The sequence below is a fragment of the Manis pentadactyla genome, chromosome 3, assembly GCF_030020395.1.
Source record: "Manis pentadactyla isolate mManPen7 chromosome 3, mManPen7.hap1, whole genome shotgun sequence".
NCBI classification, from domain to species: domain Eukaryota; kingdom Metazoa; phylum Chordata; class Mammalia; order Pholidota; family Manidae; genus Manis; species Manis pentadactyla.
This window is the reverse complement of record NC_080021.1, coordinates 38,317,133-38,342,912: the sequence shown is the minus strand read 5'-3', so window position 1 is coordinate 38,342,912 and position 25,780 is coordinate 38,317,133. Positions and strand designations below refer to the sequence as shown.

Sequence of the window (25,780 nt, the reverse complement as noted above, 5' to 3'; positions counted from 1 at the left end):
AAAAGTGTCAATCCAACAGGAAGATATAACCATTATCAATATCTATGTGCCCAACACAAGAGCACCTACATATCTTAAACAAATACTAATAGAATTAAAGGGGAAATAGAATGCAATGCATTCATTCTAGGAGACTTCAACACTCCACTTACTCTGAAGGACAGATCAACCAGACAGAAAATAAGTAAGGAGACAGAGGCACTGAACAACACATTAGAACAGACAGACCTAACACACATCTATAGAACTCTACACCCAAAAGCAGCAGAATACACATTCTTCTCAAGTGCACATTTTCAAGAACAGATCATATACTAAGACCACAAAAACAGCCTCAGTAAATTCAAAAATTTGAATTGAATGGCTGTACTAAGAGGAAAGTATACTGCAATACAGACCTACCTCAGGAAAGAACAATCCCATATGAGCTATCTAAACTTAACAATTAACAAAACTAGAAAAAGAAGAACAAATGAGGCCCAAAGTCAGTAGAAGGAGGGACATAATAAAGATCAGAGCAAAAATAAATAAAATCGAGAAGAATAAAACAATGGAATCAGTGAAAGCAAGAGCTGGTTCTTCGAGAAAATAAACAAAATAGATAAACCCCTAGCCAGACATATCTGAAAATTACATGACACTCAGGAGAGAAATGAAATAAAGATACCAATAAATGGAAACAAATCCTGTACTCATGGATAGGAAGAATTAATATTGTCAAAATGGCCATCCTGCCTAAAGCCATCTACAGATTCAATGCAATTCCTACCAACAGCATTCGTCAACGAACTAAAGAAAATCATTCTAAAATTCATATAGAACCACAAAAGACTCCAAATAGCCAAAGCAATCCTGGAAAGGAAGAATAAAACTGGGGGGATCTCGCTTCCCAACTTCAAGCTCTACTACAAAGCCACAGTAAACAAGACAATTTGGAACTGGCACAAGAACAGACCCACAGACCAATGGAACAGACTAGAAAGTCCTGACATAAACCCAACCATATATGGTCAGTTAATATATGATAGAGGAGCCGTGCACATACAATGGGGAAACAACAGCCTCTTAAACAGCTGGTGTTGGCAAAACTAGACACCTACTTGCAAAAGAATGACACTGGATTATTGTTTAACCCCATATGCAAAAGTAAACTCGAAATGGATCAAAGACCTGAATGTAAGTCATGAAACCATAAAACTCTTAGAAGAAAACATAGGCAAAAATCTCCTGAATATAAGCATGAGCAACTTCTTCCTAAATGCATCTCCTCGAGCAAGGGAAACAAAAGCAAAAATGAACTCATGAGACTACATCAAACTAAAAAGTTTCTGTACAGCAAAGGACACCATCAATAGAACAAAAAGGCATCCTAGAGTATGGGAGAATATATTTGTAAATGACTCCAAATAGCCAACAAGGGATCAACATCCAAAATATATAAAGACTCACATGCCTCAACACCTAAAAAGCAAGTAACCCGATTAAGAAATGGGCAGAGGATATGAAGAGACAGTTCTCCAAAGAAAAAATTCAGATGACCAACAGACACATGAAAAGATGCTCCACATCACTAATCATCAGGGAAATGCAAATTAAAACAGCAATGAGATTATCACCTCACACCAGTAAGGATGGCCAGCATTGAAAAGACTAAGAACAACAAATGTTGGCGAGGATGCAGAGAAAGGGGAACCCTCCTACACTGTTGGTGGGAATGTAAGCTAATTCAACCATTGTGGAAAGCAATATGGAGGTTCCTCAAAAAACTAAAGAGAAATACCATTTAACCTGGGAATCCCACTCCTTGGAATTTACCCAAAGAATACAACTTCTCAGATTCAAAAAGACATATGGACCCCTATGTTTATCGCAGCACTATTTACAATAGCCAAGAAATGGAAGCAACCTAAGTGTCCATCAGTAGATGAATGGATAAAGAAGATGTGGTGCATGTACACAATGGAATACTATTCAGTCATGAGAAAGAAACAAATCCTACCATTTGCAACAACATGGATGGAGCTGGAGGATATTAGGATATTACGCTCAGTGAAATAAGCCAGGCATAGAAAGACAAGTGCCAAATGATTTCCCTCATTTGTGGAGTAAACTATGAAGCCAAACTGAAGGAACAAAACAGCAGCAGATTCACAGACTCCAAGAAGGGACTAGTGGTTACCAAAGGGGAGGGGTATGGGAGAGCAGGTAGGGAGGAAGGGAGACGGGGATTGAGGAGTATTACGTTTAGTACACATGGTGTGGGGGGTCACGGGAAAAACAGTGTAGCACAGAGAAGGCAAACAGTGAATCTGTGGCATCTTACTACACTGATGGACAGTGACTGCATTGGGGTATGGATGGGGACTTGATAATATGGGTAAATGTAGTAACCACATTGTTTTTTCATGTGAAACCTTCATAAGAATGTATATTAATAATACCGTAATAAAAAATTTTTTAAAATACAATAAAATAAAATCCTTCCTCCTCAGTATACACATGCATCCCCATCACAGCCATGCTTGAACTGGTAACATGCAATTGTTTTGATGTATTCTCCTAGAACTTTGTGTACTGCCAAACACAATTAAGGAAAACATTTTTCTTAACTGAGTCATCTATATGTTAACTACTTTCCAGCTATACCACTTAGAAAAATTTTTTAGCATCTCCAGGGAATTCTTCTATATTTGTCACATAAAAAGGACCCATATGGGAATCTCTATGTTTATCACCTAAAAGATAAAAGAAATTTGCTGCTCCTGAACTTTGTTTCAAATCTGCCATCAATAATACCAGCTTATTAATAGAATGTCATACTGAGTGTTTTCCAGAAAATTGTATATATTTTGTGTGTGTGTTGGTGGGGAGGGAGGTGGTGGCGGGGTGGGGGGCCAACCACTGTGAGGATACTAAAATAGTGAAATAGAAATTAACTGTAGAAATGAAAAATCTATTAAAAACAGAGAAAGGAACTAAGAACACATGGTAGGTTTTTAGATAACGCCGAATCATTTTGAGGAAATTATACAAAGACAATATGCTCAAAATACCACATATAAAACTAAAATGACAACTGAGAAAACAAAAATAGATACACTGTATTTGTATGTATACCATTTTTATCTATACGTCAAACCACTAATAAATTGTAAGCTGCTTCTGTAGTAGTACCTTTACTTACAATCCAATGACTGATTTTATTAGTGGGGCAGCCTTTACTAATGTAATCATAAAATTCATAAATTGGATCATTTTCATCCTAAGGTCAATTAAGTCTTAAACATATAAAAACTCCCTTGCTCTCAGAAATAAAAATTTTAAAGAACACCTTCTTGTACTTAAATATGGAGACATGGCATTAAGGTTGATGGCTGGAAGTCTCACTTCTGCAATCAAGAGACAGACCAGGGTTGGAATTCCAGCTGTAACTCACTAGTTTTGTGACCCTGAGCAAGTTAATTAAGCTCTAAGCCGGTTTTCTCAAATGTAACATCGGATCTTTCCTACTCTAGACACTTACTGCTAGAATTAGAAGAGAATTCTTAGATTATAAACTCTGTATAACCTCATGACTGTAAGCCAATAATTCCAAAGAAACCACTAGAATAATCCAAGGAGTTGTGAACTAGAGTCCAGGTGCTATCCCAGACTTAATGACAGAAGGAATTCAGTACTAGATTCTGACCAACTATTTCAAATTCACATAAGATAGCTGTCTGTGTACAGCAAGAAGATCATCTTAAATATTAAGTAGTAAAAGAACCTAAGCTAAATCTTTGTATCAAAAGTGCATTAAACTTCTTACTTGGCAGAGAGGAGTTCTCGTAGATAGGGCTGCAGAACAACACTGTCACATAACAATTTTAAGATAAAATGAGCATTGGCCTTTCGATCCTTGGATTCTACTACTGATGGCTCTGTGGAAGGACCTGTAATTAAGCAGATCCGTTTGGTAACAAAACAAGATAAACAAGACAGAGTAAAAGATTTTCATCGAGTAATATACCAAGTATTTATTAAATAAACCACCAGAAAATTAGTAATAGTAAAAATGAGTACCTTCATTATAGAGAATTTAAACACATTAACACACTTAACAAATCTCAACTAACGGAAATGTACATATGTAAACACCACAATTTCGCTGACATATGGAAAATAATTCAGAGATTTAGATGCTTTCCAGGCCAAGGGACGTGTCCTTGAGATAAAGTGTGAATCGGCAGAAATCTATTAACAAAGTGTGTCCTTTTATCTTCCAAATGCCTAGGCAGATAAAATAGTGCAGATTCTCACCTGGAATGGTGGAGGTGCTTGGTCCTTGACCGGTGCCAGTCGCTGCTGTGGTAAGAGATCCCACAGCAGGGGCCAGGATAAAATCAATGTCACCATCTTTCAGTAAACAGAACAGCAGGATGTACATCATTATAGGTAACATATCCCTAACATGTTCTCTTAACTGGCCTTAAGGCTTTTCTCTGCAAGCCAAAGGTCAAATCAGATAGAGGTTTAAGTAGAAATTATAAGAGAAGGACTCCACTAGGCCAATGATCGACTTATCTTGATATATTACTAGCTAGCTTCTTTTCTTATCAGTACTGAAATATATACTTCAATAAAAGAGGAATACCTGAGAATAGTTCCTAAAATTTTAATTTTTAAGTTACAAAAAACCTTAAACCAAATCTTTATAACTCAAGTAGTTATAATTTACTCATTATGCTACTTTTAGGTATTTCAGGTTTCTAAATATCCCATTAAAATGTCCAATTTCTTTTCTTTCATGACCGTATCTTTTTGTTAAACACTGAACAAGAAACAGATCTTACCAGGATCCATGGCAGGGGGGTCAGGAACCCAGCTAGGGGGTGCTATCGGGGGAGAGACTGGATCCTGGTGGTCACTGGACGATGCACCGGCTTCATGTCTACCCAAACCTGCCGCTCTCAACGAACGTCTCATCATTTCCCGTAATCGCAAACTAGAAGAACAGGGACAAAATCAGGGCTCACTACTATGTCACAATGTAATGAAAAAGTGCACAGAACTTTTCATCAAGTTTGTTCTACAACAAACACTCCAGGCAAGGGAAGTGAAGTACAAATGCCAATTCTGGAATGACGGAATAAGTCAGTGAGAGACAGAAACCAAACTGGGGCACCTAGTACCCAGTTCAGCATTAAAACCATTATATTAAGCTCCCACACAAACTTAGGCACAGGGAACAAAAGTTGCAGTGAATAAAGATTAGAAAATAATCTTTCATACAGTTATGATAAACAAACAGATGAACATTAAAAACAAAAATTTATTTGTCCCCAGTTAGTCCACTATAATCTTTTTCTGTGATCTCAAAAACAATTGAACTAATATCCACACAAATTCAAAGACCAATTTAGATTTATTTTTCATACAAAAAAAAAGATATTTTAACAGTACAACTTGCATCCCAAGGAAATGAATGAACTGGAGCTTGTAAAATGTGCTGTTAGAATAATATCTGGGCGTGATTTTTTTCTCCTGCTACATGGGAAAAAAATGCTGCACAGGTGTGCACATCACTAAAAAGAAAAAGAAATAATCACAAACACAGACCTTGTTAAGGGAATTGGTAACTACCTGAAAAAAAATCTATACCTCTCAATAAATGCTTACAACAGCTACAAAATTTACACATGAAGAACTAACAACAATTGAGAGAGAGCACAGAAGGCAAATCCCTTCAACTCAGCCACAATTTTAGAGCCTCTAAATGAATAAGGAGTAAAAATTCAATTTTAAGGGCCAGGCAACACATAAGGGATTTAATTCTCCCATGCAGACTGAATCCCAAAGACATATTTCTGATGTTTAAGACCTAATACCTTACCAGGTGAGCATTATATGTCTACAAATAAGTAATTTAGAAAGATTTCTACTAATGTTTGAATCTCTAATAATTATTGTTTAATCCAAGGGTAAACATGTTTTTCCCTATCAATACATTTTCAATTTTATACGGAAAAAAAATTTTAAAGCAAAAAATATTTTATGAAAATATCCTTTAATTGTTACTTTCAGGAACACATCTGATTTATAAGGAGCACATCTAATTTATGTATGATGTTGTACCTTTGGAAACAAGCATTCTTTGGAAGATTCTGCAAAGTAAATTTTAATGTTTCAAATAATATATTAGTTATTATAGTACTCACTATTAAAAATACCTATAGTTAATTCTTTTATAGTATCAATATTTACTCTCTCTCAATTTAGAATCTTGAGTGTAAGAGTTTTTATAATACGAGGGGAGCAGGCACAGCGAGTATTTCAGTTGAGGTCACCTCCCCGTCCAAAGACATCAAACCCATGGAGAAAGGCAGGCTTCTTACCAGTAACAGCACACCAGGGTGACTGTTCACACTGTGATGCTCCTATACAATTTTAATTAAGCTCAACATAGACAACTGGTGCCCTAACTTGTCTTACTCAAAACACAGAGAGAGAAAAAAAATCAGCAATAATTGGGAGGCACTGCAAAAACCTGAAAATAAATGCATGTTTCAGGCTAGCAAGAAGAATGTTTACGCAGGGTCACAAACTCAATGCCTACTGAGCCCAGAAGGTAAAATACACTGAGGAGAAGGGCAGTCAGGCGTAAAAGTCGGGAGTAATGGCAAACTAGAGGCATACATGCTCACCTAAGGCATTCAAATTTTAAAGAAAAAAATTTTGACATTGCGCAGGCCAAACAAAACATATGTGGGCTGTTCTCCGACCTCTAGTTTATAGTAGATTAAAGATAAAATGAAGATAAACTGAGACCATAGTCTCATCTTGAACTTGCAAACTCTCAACTTTGTTGTTGTGATGTAGTCAATTCAGTATTAAATGAGGGGGTCATTCCTTGTCATTTTAAAAAATTGTCCTTAACCTCTTTTTTCTTCATTAGGTCTTGGGATCATTTTTAAGTACAACGCCCAGCTCCTCATATAGATTCTTTAAAAACAAAAACAAAAAACAAAAAAAGAAAATTATTCTTCAAGATGTTGTACACAATTCATGAAGATTCACCTGTATCCTCAGTGGCTGAGGACAATACTGAGGAGATACCACCTTGGCTGCTAAGATTCAGAGTTTTGACATTTCTTCGTATAGGCTTGCCTGGAGTCATCGTATTTTCTGACAATATGGAAGAATTCAAGGATGATGTAATTTCCTCTTTGTAAGCACGTTATATCCATGCTACAGAAGCCTTAGAATCCAGTCATGTTCAAACATACCACTGTGACAAAAAAGCGAAGGTCATGTGTCTTCCAGATTAACAATCTCTAGAGTACATACACCTGAAATCAGATGCATCAATCAAGCTTTCCACTAAATCTGCCCTTGAACTCTGGAATTATTGAGTCACACAACAAAACTTCTGAGTCAAATCATCATCTGAAGGCATTTAACAGTACTCCATTCAACATTGAAACTGCATCAGTTTTGAGCTTACAGCTCATGAATCCCAGCCTGCATACTCATCAAGGGGCATCGCCTAGACAATCCAGTGTAGGCTAGAGGAGTGTTTCACTTCAATGAAGCAGTCTCTGGACTTCCTACTGCCCGGCGCGGATAATAAGCCTCCTGTGCTTTCATCTGTTCAACCGGCAGCCCTGAGCTTGAACCGGATAAGAGCACTGCAGTGGCATCTTCGGCAAATGCCTCAAAGGAGCTTACTCTGCAAATTAGTTCTGTGAGCAACACAGCGCCCACTCTCGAAGCTCCTTTTAGTCTTTGCCTTCAAAATAATCCTTACATGAAAAAAGATGGCAGCACTGGCATTGGACCAACCATATCAGAGTCCAACTTGATTGGCACCTGTATTTTCCCTGAGGAAATGAAATACCTGAAATAATTCAGACACTAATTTCTCCATGAAGAACTTAGTAAGTTGCTTTCCACTTTAGACCAACACTTTGACTGCCTAGTGCAGTCCTAACCAAATAAGCCGGTGGTAACTTCCATTCTGTAATAAGTCTAACATCATGTTTTAAATTATAATTTGGCCACCCATAAATACTTTTGATACATCTCACACTTCGGGATGTTTTGGAACCTGGGAAGCTATCAACTTGGTACCAATTTTAGAAGAATCATTTTTAAAGGCAAAGTTGAATATGGAACAGAAAATAGGCAAAGAGTCTTCATTTTAAGTAGACTTTACCACCTATCACATTAGCACAGTGAGCAGTGCTTCCATTAAAGATCTGTCAGATATCCAAGAATTTTGACTCTCGTGTCTAATATAAATGTGCTTTTTTTTTCCTTCAGGAAAGAAAACAAACACTACATTCTGAATTCTTTATCTTCTTCATCTATTCACACACCTAGTAATATTTAGTGTTATAAAGGTTTGTTCATCCCATAACTCAGAAAGCCTGAAAATTTAAAATACCAAATTTCGTAATACACATCATCCTTTCATTTCTTCCCAGATCATTAAGACATCTGACAAATTGACCTAATAAATAGCAATCTGAAAATAAAAAATTGAGATTCTTTCAATCATTATTACTATTCTCCAACTAAAGAAGGTAACTTCCTAGGAAACAAGAATGATAAATGCAAAACACATTCAGGACTCAACCTTGAACTACTCATCTGAATTGTTTCAAATTTTTGAAATATTCTAGATTCTATTCTACACTTAAACTCTAATTAGGTATTATCAGGTATTTTTCCCAGGGTGATACTGGGAGGAACAAAAACAAAACAGAAGGAAGGACAACCAATTCATGCATATGACAGGTAAGAGATAAAACTTCTTTCTGTACTTGGATAATGTTTCTGTAAATTAAACTTTCCTGGTAAAAATCACATTACCTTCGGCTACTTGATGATCCAGCCCGATTACCTGGGCCATTACTTGAAACAACTGATATAGCATTTGCAATGGCCTCAACAGCAGAAAGTCTTTCTGCAAATGTATTTCTTTCAGAGCGCTCTGCTTCTGAAACGTAAGAGGAAAACACAATCAATTTAAACTTCAAAAATAACTAAGAGATTAAGTATGTACAAGCCATCAAATGCTGACCACTATGTATTTTAGTGTCTAATGTATACACTAACGGATAGCTTTATTTTTCCTCCTTAGAGCAACAGACACTTAAGATAGATTGAACTATGACCTTTAGAATGTATATTATTTCCTTAATCTGCCTTACTTTTCAAACCACTAATTGTCAAACGGAAAAAAAAAAGAAAAGAAAAGAAAAAAAGCTATTTGTAAGTAGACTGAAATGTAGCTTTTATTACCAAGGAAGAAAAGACCCACATATCAGTACCTCAGTCATAGTTTATGTACTACTTACACTCCTTGAATGATGATGAGCTAAAGTCAGAAACCTGCAAACCACTATTCAAAAATATAGCTACGAGAATATCATCATCAGAATTCCAAATAAGGAAAAGCATTATGCATTATACAATTATACTATAGGTTTTCAGTTTCTGCCTAGTCAGTCAATTAAAGCTTTATGGCAATAAATCTTATTTCTTTTGACAAGTCAGTAGGCTATTTTTTCCTCTGTAGTCTGAAAATTGGGATAAAATTTGTCTCAGCATAACTTGGCTTAATCTGTCAAATAATCTTCATGGCAATAAAAGTCATCTACAATTAAAAAATCAGTAAAGCTCATTAAGTATTACACATACTGTTCGTATATATGAAGGCAACAAAAACACATTGATAAAACTTGTATTTGCTTATGTTATGTCTCATCCTAAGAGGAAGACAGGAATTTTTACCTTCTGCGAATGCCAAAACTAGATTTAACAGGAGAAAGTACACACAAATGTTTTATAGCAATACCCTTTTCTTTCAATACTCATTATGTTTTCAAAATTGCTTAGAGTTCCTTTTAAAGACCTTCTTCTTAATCTTACCCTCTTCTTCTTTAGTTTCCTTATTGCTGGTTGGAAAGCAAACTGATACACAAGCATGCAAAATATTCCGATTTCCATCACATCTGTGGCTGATAAATGTCTGTAGCATCTGTAGATTCTGCTCTAAAACAACTGCTTGCTCAAGATTCATAAGATATTGTCGACAGGCCTCATAGTCACAGCGCAGGATATGTTGCATTAATGTTTGTTTCTGCCGTCACACAAAGTAGGGAAAAAAAATTCAACCAATTTGATCAGTACATTATACATGTCAACAATTTCTCATGGCCGATAACAGTAATATCAAGTCTGCAAATAAGGAGAGACAATTTCAGGTATCTTGGCAAAAGGAGTTGAACTTAAGGGTACCCTTTAAGCAGAGTACACAAACGACAGGAAAGGAAAGGGTAAATATATTTTCTATAGAGGACCAGTAAAATATTTGCAGCTTTGCAATGAAGTCTGTGGTCATGGCAGGAAAGCAGCTGTATACAATGTACAAGTGAATGGGAGTGGCTGGATTTGGCCTGCAGACCAGTTTGCTGACCCCCAGTTTACATTATATATTATATAACTATCAATTAGAACCCTGTTTTTGTTAACAAATTAAGCAAAGGTACACAATTTATTCTGGGCTTACTCATACCCTCTTATGCTCTTAGAAGTTGTACCCACACTGTGGTACATGAAAATCAAACCCTTCAACTCCCCAGAAATCATGACAGATACAATCCCCTAAAGGTGACAACTAATGTACTTCAATGTCAAAGACATGGTAATACTAATGAAGTATTTTTATAAAATATCACTACCCAAGCAACAGCATGCTGAAGGCAGAATATGTCTGTGCTCCCAGAATTCTTATTTATGTTCAACCCTAATCCTCAACGTGATGGTGTTTGTAGGTGAGACCTTTGCAGGTGATAAGGTGGTAAGGGTGGGGCCCTCATGGATGGGATCAGTGCCCTTAAAAGGGGTAAAGAGACCAGAGTTCTGTCCACCACATAAGAACACATGGGCATTTATGTACCAGTACAAGGGCCCTTGCCAGACACCAAGTCTGCCCACGCTTTTATCTTGGACTTCCAACTTCTACTAGAATCATGAGAAATGTGTATTTCTATTGTTTATTAGCAACTCAGCCTGTAGCAACCTGAATGGACTAACACACAGCATGGACATACCAAGGCGTTTAATTGTACTTCCTTCAGAATATACAAGTATGGGGAATTTAATGAACTGAATACAAAGAATTCATTTTGGAAATGAAAGTTGTTAAAAAAAAGTTAACTAGAATTAGGAACTAGAGAAAAGCAGGTGGGAAAAATGTGTGTACAAATACAAAGGGAAGAAGAAAGATGCATTTGCACACTTGCCCTCCCCTCTCCACAAACTGCCTAAATAACTTATACCTTCCCCTGAACCCTCTGGGGAGGAGGAGAGGTAGAAGTGGGAGATGGGTGGCCCCGAGAAAACACAGCTAAGAAACAGTTTTAAGTACCTGCCACATGTGAGCCAGGCCATTTTGATTATGGAACTAAAGCTCTGAGGTGACCCTATCAACTACAAGATCCAGTTCCAGAGGAGGTGGGCCAAGATTAAACTCGCCAAGGTGTGACACAACACGCATTCATCAATATGCTCAGAGAATATGTCAAACTCTCCCCAAAGAATAAAAAGCACAGTACTTTTAAAAGTAACTAAAACCAAAAATTTTGCTGCACACTGCTGTGATATAAAATGTTTTTGAGCAATCAGCCAGCCACCTGGTTGGAAGCAATGGGTGAAGGGAACTCTCACCTCCAACCTGCTGATTGCACATGGCTCTCACACCAAGATTATCAATACCACCCTTTGCTGTGTTAGAAACAAAAAAGGGTACCCTGCATCACTGTATGTTGCTTGTTACTTATTCTTATAGCAAAAGGCAGAGAGCCCAGTAAAAAACTTCTTGCAAGTCTACTGTACACCAAGCCCTAAGTCACTGAGGTACAAGGATAAATGATGACATATTTTATCCCGACCCATGGGATAATGACACATTTTATCTTTACCCTTGAGAATCTGACAATCGCAGGGGTCACAGGATCAAATGCCTACAGAAGCATTGTAACTAAAATAAACAAGTGGAGGAGAATGGGTATAAAAAACATAACATGAACTGTATAATAAAAGGACCCAGGGCAATATATTTTAAGTAAGTGGGAACTACAATGAATTGGAGACACACATAGCCTCTAAATAGGGCAGACTAATGTTTTTATGATGACCCAATGTAACCGTATCTTCTAGTTTTTAAAGAGCAATTGAAAATCTGGACTTTAAATATAAATCCTATGACTTTTAAATACTGGCAAGCAACGAAGAGTTTTTTAAATAATGTGAAAGCTATTTCTTACGGCCAAGTTCAGGTCACAACCACCTGTTTAACCCCACACTAGTCTAGGAGGTTACAATCAAAGATAAACTAAGAATATGAGCACTAAGAATAAGCTCACTTTGTGTCTAACCTGGATAACTGCACAAGCCTTCTTATCTGGTCGCTAAACTGCTGTTCTCCATCTACTACTAAATGTTCTTAAAAAACGAGCTTAAAATCCTTCTCCTTGTTTTCAGGGGAACACTCACGCATCTTAGGTCACAGTACCTAGTGACTTTCCCCAATCTCATCAGTTACCATTCCTTTACCTATGAGTCCTACCTTCTGGTTCTATCAACAGTATCTACACGTTCTCTCAGCATACTAATGAGATTCACAAAGATTGCTCTTTGCACCTGGGATAACACCTCCCACCTTCACTTTGTGTCTAGGAGAACCCTACCTGGGTATTCAAAGCTGTGTCCAAGGCATCATCACCTCCTAAGAGAAGCCTTGTCCACAGTCAGAGTCTGATTGCTATTTGTGCTCCAACCTTGGGGCATGCCTTACTCAAACACTTAAATTACACCATAATCAATGGTTTACTCAGTTCTCTTGTCCTAGAGATTAGTTGATACAGGGAAGGGGTAATGAATGATCTATTCAAGACTGTTTCCCTAGATTCTAGCAGTATCTGTTGGATTAAAATGCCAAGAAGTTTCAATAGTCAATGTACCTCTACAGCCATGATGATAATAGCAGCTTTCTTTTTGATTGTTGAATTTGCAGGAAGATTTATTAAAGAATGTACACCCATTCCAAGACTGCTAATAGGTGGAAGATCAAGCCAATCAGGATCCCTTATTCCTCCCATGCAATCCTTGGCCATTGGGTAGATAGTACCATTTCCATCTCGAAGAATAATAGGAGACTCCTATAATTGAGGGAAAATAATAGACAAGCTCCCAATCAAAAGTATATATCTGATTTTTACAATAGACATATTTATTTTCAAGTTAGATTAGTTGTATACGCCATTTGTGTGTGTGTACATTAGTATTAGTTTTAGTATTTAGTATTAGTATGTAATACTGACAAAATGAGAAACCTAGTATGAAATGTGCTAAATATTCTAAACTCTTCAACAGTTTAATAACAAGCAAACTGGAGCCAAACCCAAGCTTCACAAAAATGCTTATGTTGTCGCATCAGTTTTCAAATGTAAAAATGAGCCTCTGTACCTGTCCAGCAGTGAAAATGGCTACACTCCTCTCATTCTGACCAAGGAAAGCAATGCTGCTTGTAGGGAAATTATTTTCCTGTTCTGCTTTTCCTGTAGCAAGATCAAAGATACAGTACCGTACCCAATTTCCAGTCTTCAAAACAGCATGCACACCTTCAGAAATATATAAATGTAAAATAAAAATTGTCATACATCTTTAGTGATCTCTATTAAGTACCTACCAAATTTTACCATTTCTGGCCACATTTTGTAGATGCATTTCATTCAGTAACATGACACTCAGGACACAAAAACTGCCAAATGCCCCCAAATACTTTATCCTACTCCCATTTACTACACAAGTGTTGACGGGATATGAAGTATGCCAGTTAAAAAGGTCACAAAATTGTTACCTTTGGAATCCACATTTACTGCTAATATTTCTGTTTTTTCAGGTATACAAAGCTTTTTAGGAGTCCTTTGGAAACAGTCAGGAACTTTTGGTGTTCCACCAGTTTTTACAACCTGCATGACATGACACAAAAGGAATTTCACTTGGAAATACTGTAACATCTCAATGAGTAAGTCACAATACTCACCTGCCAAGTGATTTTTTTACACTTACCTGCAATTCATCAATTCTAAGTAACCTGCAATCCTGCAGGAGGGAAGAAGGGTCAGCATCTGAACCAGAGCTGCTCTGAGAGTTTGTACTATTGGATGTCCCTGGAAATTTTACAGCAACATAGGCACCATCCACTTTCAGCACCTAGAAGTACAGGTAAACATATGGAATGTTAATACTAACTTATATGAAGTCAATATGCAAATTACATATATTGAACTAACTTAACACTGGAGTCATTTCCTGTTTCTTTAACGATCATACTATAAAATTAACCAGAACAGACTCACCAAAGGTTTGCTGTTCATGTGTACATTTAAGGCTTATTTTCCGGAGAAAAACTGACTCATATAGCTGGTGATTACAGTCAATGGATGTTTAGCAATCAGCTGAAAAAAGTATCACCCGTGACATTCTCTCAGCCTCCCTCTGTTAGTTTAGAGTTCCTGCCCCCACAACACAGAATCATATGAACAGTGTATGAGAAAGGTCTCTGTAAATGGCAGGGCATGGTGTATATACTCTCTCCTTTTAAGTATAAATGAAAGAAATCACATTTCAGAAACTAATGAGCAATCTGAAAAACCTTTACTTTGCAGATATTCTCCAGCTATAGATCCATTTTTTTGTGTGAAGAGAAAGGTAAAATTAATGGCATTCCAGCTGATGGACTCTACTCACTTCATTTTTTAGAAGGCAAGACCCTCTCCAGGAAGAAGAGAAGAAAAAGAGTAAGGTGACTTAAGGTAGTAAGAATTTTCAGTGTTAGGGAAGATTTTTAAATATTACAAGATGATCATCTCCATTAGAACTGTCAGTTTCAAAGAATGGATTATTCAAAAAGTAATTCTCTCTTTATAACTTTTCTGTAAATCTAGTATTATACCAAAGTAACACTTCTTTTCAAAAAGCAGCATATCACCATAAGTGTTCAAGGAGAGGCACAATCATCAAGTGTTCATCACTTAGGTTCAGAGGCAGTATCTGCATCAGATGAAAGGATGGGATAGGAGACCACAGAAGGTGATGAACACAGCTGCTCTGGAGAATGGTCTGATGGGACTCACCAAGCACGTATCCCTGGATACCAGTACCATTACAGTTCTGATAATAACTATCTCTTAGGTATTTTCAACACACCTTGCCAACAGGAACATTCTTAACATCTTCCACAAAAACAACTTCCCGAAGAGACCACTGCTCTTCGTTCACCTTTTCCTCCTCTTTCGGGGCAGGCGTGGACCGTCGTCGTTCTTAGACAACAACAAAATGGTAAGTACCAAAAAGAAAACGTAAAAGAAACTTTATAGATTTCATCTAAATATATGGAAAGATATTATTTTTAAAGGGATACATAATTGAAATATAAAAATAAAAATTCTGTGAACTACCACTTTATGAATTGAGGTTTTATGACCAACAGCCACTTCAAATGAAATCATAGCAAAAACTAGCAATATCTGTTAATGCCTAATAAGATTAATACTACTATGAACAACTGCAAAGAAGAAACAAAAAACATATTTTAGGCCCTCAAAAACAGCACTACCTGACCAAGATTTAAAAAAGGAAGACCTATCGGACTATAACTATTACAGAACTATTAAAGTCTAACTTTCAATCTCCTCACATGCATAGCAACTACACTGTAAAATAAATTCATTTTTGAGGAGCTTAAAAAAGCCTTTAAGTCCAAGGTACAGCAGTTAAGTCTAGGTTTATAAACTCTACAAATGCTGAGCCAAAGTTATGAGCACACACCATAACCAATTAACAACAGTTAACAGTCTCAACAAAGGTGAGTAGATATTTTCTAGACAGAAGCAATTATTACCTTCTCCTACTGCAATGCATTTTACATATTGCAAAAATTAGTAACTCCCAGAAACAAGAGAAATAGTCAACACTGTAAATACTGTTTTTTCATTTAAATAAAGCTTCATACAAAAATCAAACCAGTGGAAATATAATTTGTTTAAAAAGATTTAAAATGGTATGAGTTGCCTCAAATCAGAAACTGAACACAGCTAATCTACCTTGGACCTTATTTTTGACTAATGTGCACTTAACATAAAACTTACTATATGGCATTGATGCACTACTGGCAATTGAAGACGCATCGCTGCAAGTGGAGGCTGGAGATGGTGGAGGGCCCATTTCCGTTTTCACTGGCTCCTGTTTACTTTCAGGCCTGAGATTAGAAATAAGATTCTCCTTATAATTAGGAAAATACAGTATTATGAACTTGTCAAATGATTTTCAAGACTCGAGTTTATTCTTATAGAAAAATGAAATATTAAAAACTTGCACAAAATGGTATATTTTTAGGACTCAAGGTACTGAAAAAAGTATATACATACTTCAAGTTTTTAATAATATTTTAAAATAGTGAACAAAAATATACCATACAAAACTATCAACAACTTACAACGATTCAGGTAAGCCTTATCTAGGAAAAACAACAAAAGCTATACTCAATTTGTCAACATAGCTTTATCTTAAGTCTCCTGAGCAAACAAGTTTTGCCCTTCAGTGAACCCTGACTTGGACACAGCAATTTAACTGAAAAATGATAAGGGCAAATAATAAAAAGCCTGCTACATCATTAATTTCTTAGAGTTCGAAGAAGTAACTACATGCAGTGGTTTACAAAAATTTATTCTTGATCTAGTGATGAACCATCACTTGCTATAACTGACATGAGAAATTATAGGATTAACAGACTATCATTGAATTACTTCATTAATTATAGTTAAGATAACTAAACTACACAATATTCTACAAATGAGAAAAAAATTATTTTTATTCAATGAAGGGCAGAAGCCAATTTTTAGTCAGAAAAGTCATCTATTTCTCAGAAATGTTACATTTAGATCATTCTGATATATATTATAATGAGGGTTATCACCTTAACACTTTCCTCTCCTATTACCTCCACGAGGAACTTCACCAGAGTTTAAAAACAGTCCATAGTAAACCAGAATGATTTTCACCAGGAACACACCAAAGTGCTCAGTGTAAGTACACATGACACTCATGGCAGCTCTGTGAATCCTGCAATGGTGAAAATAAGCCCATTCTGACTACTCACTGGCATGCCTTAAAGTAACAGCATTTCAGGGAAAGCAAAGAATCTATTGACATGAAAATAACCTCTTAGCATTTAATTTCACTTAGCTCTTACTAAATTTATTAGTACAGATGCAAATTTCAAGGAAGATCTTGAAAACGTTCATAAATATTTAAAGAGCATATTTTTAAATATATAATCTATTTTCGTCTCATCTATATTTGTGCATATCGAAAATAATTCAAACATTCTTTCCAAGTTTCATTAACAATGAAAACATGTTTTGTTACTTTTGTTTTTAGGATAAAAATCAATGTAATTGGGGGAAGATCTACAAATTTTTTAAAACAAGACAGAGAACATTAGAACAAAGCAAGAAATCTTAATTATGTATAAATTACAATAGCTTTCATTTAGTAAAGATTATTTTTTAACTTATTTATTAACAGAGTAATCTCTATGTTTTCTGAATTTCAATGTGCATTTTTGTAACATTAAGAGGAATAACAGCAATAAAGGTAGTAAATTTACAATCCTTACATCATTTAAGAAAACTAAACTTCAGAACTTTAAAAACCTGTATGTATAGTACTGTTCTAATCATTTCTTTTCAATGCCTGTATACATTTAGAAGAAAAGAAAATACAGAAAAATATTTACAATGTTATTTCTGGAATGTGATATTCTTCTTCCATGTTTCTATAATCATCATATATTTTCATAAGATTAAGGGGAAAAAATTATTTAAAAACTAAAGCTTTCAAGCTCATGTACCAAACAACCAAATTATAAAACACACATATATTTTAAAAGATGAGTAGATGCTTCTAAAAGTATAGGTATTAAGATCTGTGTACCTGGCTCCCAAACATTAATAGTAAGTCAGCTCCAGAATGTGGGCTACACAAAATTCAGTGGTATTTCTGTTCACAAATCCCTCCAACCCAAAAGTTTATAAATCCTTTTATAGAACTTCCCTCCCTAGCACATTAACCTGTAAAGTCCTGCCAATGATCAAGAAGCAGGCAAGAGATTAGGAAGAAATTAAGGTGATTACACAGGGAGAAAGGAAGAGACAGTTGGCCTAATACAGTAAATCTGAACACATTATGACTTCAATACAACAACCATAGGACACTCTAATGATAAAAAGTTCACCTGCTTGTTCTAGGATCAACTATATACAAATATTAACTGAGTTGCAATCTTACCAATTCCTTTCAAAATGCCTGGGGATATTAGCAAAACCCCATCATGTAGCACTTTTCTGTCTGTGTACACTTGGTAAGTCTCCCTTGAAAAGCCCCTTCATTTACAGAGCAAACTAAAAACTTGTATAAAATCGAGATTAGTTGGGATAGAGTACTTACTTAGTGTCAGTAGTTTTGCTAGCTTTGTCCATGCTCTTCAAACTCTCAGGAGATCTAAGTTGAAATCTACAGCTATCATTCATATTCCAAACTGACTCCATTAAGACACCAACTTTAGGAATTCCAGCACTAATTGAAAATGCAACTGCTCCAGCATGATAAAGAGGATTATTTCTTAAGCATACCTAGCAAACAAAAATCACCAACAAGATGACCTAAATTTTAGTTATTTCAAATATATGAAAATACAATATACAAAAGAATTGCTTCCTAGGTTTTCTAAATACAATCTAATACAATCAATAAATAAGGCTGATAAGCATTGACTAAAAAGTCCCCATCAGAAAATCTGTTCCCCAAATTTAGCAACAGGAATATAACTTTAACACATTTACTACAAGTACACCTGCTACATATGTATAAAAAAAAGACATCGGCTAAAAGTTAGTAGAGTAAGAACAGCAGAGAAGAAACTAAAAAGGCTGTCATTAAAAAAGTGAAATGTGACCAAAACAATGACACTTTTTGTCTCTTTCTTATAATTTGAAATTATTCTCTTCCTTAATTCATGATGCTGTATCAACCTGTTAAACTTCATCTCTACAAATGTTTGTTATCCCCATGGACCGTAGTTTTCTATAAAGCCAGAAGCTTCAGTGGGCAATAGAGTTTTTTTCTCAAATTTAAAGAGTATGTTGACATTAGTGTCAGAACTTAACTGAATTCAAGAGTGAAAAACCTGTAATTTTTACCCAGGAAGCACCCTCGGGTCATACTCTGAAACCCAAAACCTGCAAGGTGGCACTGCCAAATGCATCACCAACAGCTCCAAATGAAACAGCAGCATTATTTCTGGAAATCTCTTGATTTCTCCAACAGCTCAATCTTTCCAACATCCTGTTTAGTCATCCAGTAACTACATTGTATTTGACAGTGGCATAAATGGAAGATCATGTTTTTTGGTGGTTTATAATTAAATATGTAAGTGACACTGAAAAAGGCAGTACATTTGACAAGTATGGGAACTGGAAATACTGGCGTAGAGTTGCAGTTCTGTCAAAATATAGTTGTGTGTCACTAAATATAGTTCTGTAGCATAAAATGAATAGTTCATAAGAGCTAACTTCTTTAAAAAGGTATGTCCTGCTTAGCTGTGCCTTAAAGTTTCATCTACAAATTTTCAGAAAAGACTGATGAAAGCTCAGTCTAAAACAGGATCAGTAAGAAAGATTATACTTGAAAAGAAAGGTGGCAAGATATATTAAAAGAAAAGCTATTTATGAATGCCTTCTTATAAAAATAAATGCACCTTAAAGACAAGGAAGTGTGTGTCAGGATCCAGCATATCACAAGACATGCAATTAATGTTAGCTAAATACATTATTCTCAACAATTATGATCTATGAGTGCAGGTGAAGCTGAAAACTCCAAGTGATCAACAATTCTTTCTGATGTTAACATATAAATGTTTTGCTTATTCTGTGGCTGTGACTGTCTTAAACCTCCAGTTTTCTAGTTAAAAACAAATTATTTAAAACAAGTTCTTAGTTCTGAACCAAAATATTTTAATATGCTGCTTTCATAAATTTAGTGCCAAATTATTTTTTTTAAAGTTTTTCTTTGGTGCATCTTTAAAGTATTCTTTCTGCCCTCCCTTTTACAGTGATGTCATCCTACATACTAATAAGGAACTGCTAGGATGTCCTATTTTATGGAAGTCTGGTGAACAAGGAACCTTGAGAACATGAGAAATTGGTATTTGAACTAAACAGGAAAAGGTGAGCTCCTAGAAGAGAGAGAGCCATCCAAAGCAACTGACATAAATATGAAGTCTGAACAATAATATTCAAACTAGTGGGTAATCGTGGAAAACTTCCTAGTTCAAAGGTCAACAAAAGAGCCAGACCAAACTGTGGATAGGGCAAAAAAGCAGCCACAAACATAAAGAACAGGTACATTAAAGCTAAGTTTTGGAGAAAAGTAACAGCTAAAGTAGTGACTACTTTTTAAGACAGGGAATATAAGTGATACCACATTGGAATGACAGAAAAAAAAAAAACAGAATTGAAAGGAAGTACTAGATAAGTACAGTAGCACCACATTAAGTAATAAAAACTACCACTCACTTAAGTGTTAGGCATTATAAAGTCTTAAACATTCATTGCAGCATTTGCTATAATGAAAATAAGCATCAAGTTTTATCCTGAAGATAAACTTCCATGAGTCTAATGAATTAGAAGTACTGTAACAATAGTTCTCAAGCTCTTCTGGTCTTAGTACCCTTTTCCTCTTTTAAATATTACTAAGGGCCCAAAAATCTTTTGTTTATGTGGGTCATATGTCATTGGTATTTAATGTATTAATAACTAAAATGGAGTAACTTTAAAATATTTAACAGTAATAAGCCTTGTGTTAATATAAACAATTGTTAGGAAAAATAACTAGGTTTTAAAAAAAAATCAGTGAGAGGAAGCATTTTTGTTTACGTTTTTGTATCTCTCTTAATGTCTGATTTAAGAAAAGACAGCTGGATCCCATTTCTGCTTCTACATCCAGTTTGTTGTGGTATGTTACTTTGACTTAAATATATTGAGACAATTCAGCCTTACAGACATGTGAGTGAGAAAAAAAGGACTCTGCAAACTCTGAATAGGTCAAGGAACCGGAAGGAGTCCTTGGACCACACTTTGAGAACCAATGGGGTATCAGAAAACTTACCACCTTCCATAAGATGGAGCCAAAAGCCATCTCAGAGCCAAAAAAATAAACTGGTGGTACACAGGGATTTGACAAAGCTTTCTGTGCCTCCTGCTGACAATATCCCCAGACAGCAGTACCTTTCAAACTGCTCAGTTGAAACAATCACCTGGGATTTTTTGTTTGTTCAAACACAGTGATACCTGGGCCCTTCCACCAGACAAACTGAGTAAACATTTCAGGTACGGGGCTCCAGACTCTGCATTTAAGTACCAAATGATTCTCAGAACCAGGCATATCTCAGAACCTTGCCCCACAGGGAAACCTACCAACCCTGGGGCAGAATCTGTATGTTACTCTGCTATTGGATAGAGTGATAAGGCACATACATGCTGCTGAAACCTAGTCCTTCAAATGAAATTCACGTATAAAACTGCTGATAAGGGAATGTCTTCCAGGGGAAGAAAGTGTTCTGGGAAATAAAACACTGTCCCTTAGGACTGGTTTAATTTTAATTACTTACCTGGGTACCAACAGTGATGTTCGGCATCGAAGAAATACCAGCACTAGATTTGGGCTTTTTATTTTTTGCTCTAGCTTTCTCTAACATTTTTTTCCTTTGACTAAAAGGGACCACACCCCTGAAAAGGAAAAGTATGAATTGATTAAATAAACAGCAAGGAAACCATTAACTAAATTTGAAATTATACATATAATTATTAGCATTTTTGATATATTCCTTCTCCAAAATTTTTGCTTCAGAATATTAACATGTACAACTTATTCTCAATCATAACCTGATCATAGGCTTAATATATAATTGGATCCATTTTTATTAAACCTTTAGGATTAAAATTTACAGGGAATTCATTTGATATTTTCTTCCAAGTAATTATATTTCATTAGTAGAGTTCCCCTATGCATTATTTGTCAATGCAAATTTAGTGTAACTCCTTACAACATACAGAGAATATATTTAAAATCCTTTCAAACAGTAAAGAAATAAGGCACAGAATATTCATACAACGAAGTAATAACCTTTTAAAATTATATTTTAAGTAAAAAAAATGCCCTATAACCTATGCTACCAATTATGTAAAAGCAAAGTTGATGTTTATTTTAAGGGGAAAAAAAAGATTAAAATCCCAAAAATGTTAACAATAATTATTCTTTGGGTTGTAGGACTATAGACTATTTTGTTTCTACTTTTTAATTACAGAATCTCACCACCATTATAATCACTAAGTATGCATTATTTCTCAATGTTCTTCTTTTTCAAAGATTTTTCTTAATGTTACTTTGCTCCAAAGTGAAATTTCCCTCTCTATAAAGCATTATCTTTTGACTGACCACTTCATGTTGGCACTTCACTGCTCAGAGCTCCTACCTATGCACGTAAAAGCATTCACAGCTAAGCAGCTCCCCTCCCTTTGGTACTCACCACCAGTACAAACTGTTCTCCAACTGGGCACAGGTATAAAGAGCACAGCAGTGTAAAGACACAATCCGTTCTCCTTGAAGCTCTGAGTAAGTCTGTGCAGTGTGCTCTAATTTAGAAGCCACAGAACTTAAAGTTTCATCCACCCATGTAGCAACCTGAAGAATAAAATATTAGAGGTTTAAGTAAGAACAAATAATCTTTCCAGAACGATTGTGGTCAAAACCAGGGTAAGGCACACATACTCTATGGACTGGAATTCTATAATGTTTGAAGCTAAACAGTAGAAAAATAATTTGAAAGGCTCTTCATATGACTAGAAACTAAAATATTTCTTTCATACAAATAAATCTAAGTAGCAGTTATTGAAATGACTGTCTAAAGCCATTTCTAAGGCATTAATCAAAAGTAAGCATTTGCTCCAATATTTTTAAAAAGAATTTAGTAACTCTGAAGTCAAACTCATAACCTGAGGTATAATATTCATCCTCTACCTATCATAGCTTTATCAATATCTCTTCCTTTGTCAGCATTAATCTTGAATGTTTTCCTTTTCCTTTAAGTAAAAAGCTACCTCTAAAGTTTGATTATATAATATAGAGGAAAACCAGCAATAAAAAGATAATACACTGGATTACAATACTAAGGCTTGAGACACTTTGAATTTGTGGATCTAATTAGAAAGAGAAAATTAAAAGATGGAGAAGAGGCAGGGTAAAGGAAAAAAAAAACAAAAATTTAAGCATGAAATGTTTATCAGTCAATGCAAAGTGTTTCATACCTTGTTATTTTCTGTAGCTACAGTTGCTCTTATACTATTTGCAGACAGAAGGACTATCTTTTCATTGGTTAGCCCCAAAAATGTTGCTCGTGGATGATGTAATGAAGGATTCTTTGAAAGCAAAAGAAAAATGATTATCATTTTGTATGTTGATATGTAGAGCTATTCGATGCAAGTTTTAATATAATAAAATACCTGTGCATTTCTGTAAGGCTCAGATTCACTCCACTTCCACTGATAAAGTTCTCCTTTACTGCTGACAGCCAAAAGCTCAGAGTATAGAGCCCCAATACAGATGAATTTCGTTCCATCCTGCAAAGTAAAAATAATATAATGGTGCAAATATAACCATCGCCAAACCTAATGATTCAGATACAACACTTTGGTCACTACGTCATATTTGGATTAATTATGTGAACAACACAAACCACAGCTATGCAAGAAGTCTTTAGCACAGCCTACCAGGCCCTCCACGATAGGCCCTGGCTCCCTCCCTGAACTCTCAGACCTCCAATCACTTGCCTGCTTCCTACTCCTGCCAGAATCCCACCATGTGCTTGTTGTTCAAGGTGACTCAACTCCCTCTCCTCAATCAACCCTGCTCAAATGAGAACTTCTCTGGCCACGCTGTCTACAAAACCAGCATGCTGATATTCTACCTCTTCACTCTGTTTTCTTTTCAGTTCATAGCATTTCACAACTTGACACAATACTTGTTTCGCATATCCCACTCAAATACAAACTTCATCTTTTTCACCACTGTATACTCAGTTATCAGAACAGTACATATAGGCAGTGCTCAATAAATGTGTTGAATAAAAGAAAAAAAAGACAGAATAAGTCATTGAAGCAGGCGAAGTCAAGGGTCAAGACAGAAGATTCCTTCCGTTGTAGGCTTTTCCAAGCCACTGAAACAAATGTCTATGTTGTTTTTTTAAGGTAAAAGTTCATTTGGTTTTGAGGCGTTGCATATGCAATGAGTTGGAATGCAATTAAATTATTAAAAACTTGGACAATAAAAGTAAATAAACATAATCAATGATACCATTTTTAAATATAAGACCAGTATGTTCAGAGTCCTAAAGCTACCCGCAAGTCTCACAGCAAAACCTGGCAACAACAGATGTTAGGCTATACTTTTTGCTCTGGGTCTACACACTACTTCCTCTGCTTGCCCTGGAATTCTGGCTCCAGGTGTGCTAAACTAATGGTGTCACCTGGTTTTCTGTCAAATTCCAATTTTACCTGGTCAGATGTGTTACAGTCCTCAGCTAGAGCTGTAAAGTTGGCCAAGATATATGACATAATTAACGGGTTATTCCTCAGAGTTGTAGAGAAACAACACTAATTTTAATCTTCTGTTTTACCAGTACCAGTCAACCCTACATTCAAGCACTTCTACAGAGGGAGACAGGAGAGAGATCAAATTTGAAATTCTCCAAGTTGGCACTTCCTCTCTTCCCTTGACCAGGGATAGGTGAAAACCAATGCCTTTCTCCATGGCTGCTGCATCCAATCTTAACATTTCTACCTCACACGTCCTTCTTGACCTTTTGTTAAAAGGATGATGGAATCAGACCAAGTAAGTTCAAAGCCTGGATCCAGCATTTATTAAGGATGTAACTTCAGAAAAGTGTTGTAATTCCTCTGAACCCATTTCTTTACCTCTAAAATGGGTAATGTTATGCATGGGCTCGGGGGGAGTAAAAAACCAAATAAAGTGACATTTATAAAGTACATGCTCAAATTCCTCTTTGATTACTCCACTCCCAACTTCATCTCCCATTCACCGAGCAAGCAGAAGCTTCCTATTCCTCCTTTTAGATTTAATGGAAAGACACCATTCCTCCACCTTCTCCTCCTATAACAATTTTTCTACCAGCCTCCGAGCTGATTTAGTTTTTCCTATTCCTGCTTTCTCCCGCAATACTAACAGTGCCCACCTTCTTAAAAACAAACAAAACAAAACCCCACTGGCGCTTACCCTGTCACTGCTGTAAAAACCCTGAAGGCTTCCTAATGACTACAGCACAACACCTTAACCCCTTGGCAAGCTGGCTAGGATCCTTTACAGTCCCACCCCATCCTGCTCTCCTCTATTCCCTACAACATGGCAGCAATTCCCAATTTCTCATTGTTCCACAAACTCCCCTGACCTTTCATGACCATAGGCCCTGCCTGGTATGTTCCCAATTGCCTGAATGTATCCCAATCAACACTTGTTTAACCCTAAAAATACTGCTTATGTGTCATCTCCTCTGTGAAGTCTTTGCCAAATATTTCAGGTGGCATTAGTCATTCCT

General features: G+C 36.0%; 1 protein-coding gene across 6 annotated transcripts in view; it reads right to left on the bottom strand.

Annotated features, from left to right (window-relative positions):
- UBR5 (ubiquitin protein ligase E3 component n-recognin 5) overlaps positions 1–25,780 on the bottom strand; it is a 128,011-nt gene that overhangs the window by 41,572 nt on the left and 60,659 nt on the right. For all 6 annotated transcript variants that reach the window (XR_008996226.1, XM_057497850.1, XM_057497852.1 and 3 more), the window contains exons 10-25: positions 23,673–23,789; positions 23,478–23,588; positions 22,700–22,854; positions 21,782–21,899; positions 18,562–18,746; positions 16,203–16,312; positions 15,262–15,374; positions 14,122–14,265; positions 13,910–14,021; positions 13,516–13,670; positions 13,011–13,208; positions 9,916–10,126; positions 8,854–8,980; positions 4,833–4,984; positions 4,300–4,395; positions 3,809–3,932 (exon numbers count right to left, since the gene is read on the bottom strand). Coding sequence is in view for 5 of the 6 variants with exons in the window: in XM_057497850.1 (XP_057353833.1) it covers positions 3,809–3,932; positions 4,300–4,395; positions 4,833–4,984; positions 8,854–8,980; positions 9,916–10,126; positions 13,011–13,208; positions 13,516–13,670; positions 13,910–14,021; positions 14,122–14,265; positions 15,262–15,374; positions 16,203–16,312; positions 18,562–18,746; positions 21,782–21,899; positions 22,700–22,854; positions 23,478–23,588; positions 23,673–23,789 (2,228 nt within the window). In the remaining variant the exon portion in view is untranslated. The remainder of the gene's footprint in view (positions 1–3,808; positions 3,933–4,299; positions 4,396–4,832; positions 4,985–8,853; positions 8,981–9,915; positions 10,127–13,010; positions 13,209–13,515; positions 13,671–13,909; positions 14,022–14,121; positions 14,266–15,261; positions 15,375–16,202; positions 16,313–18,561; positions 18,747–21,781; positions 21,900–22,699; positions 22,855–23,477; positions 23,589–23,672; positions 23,790–25,780) is intronic.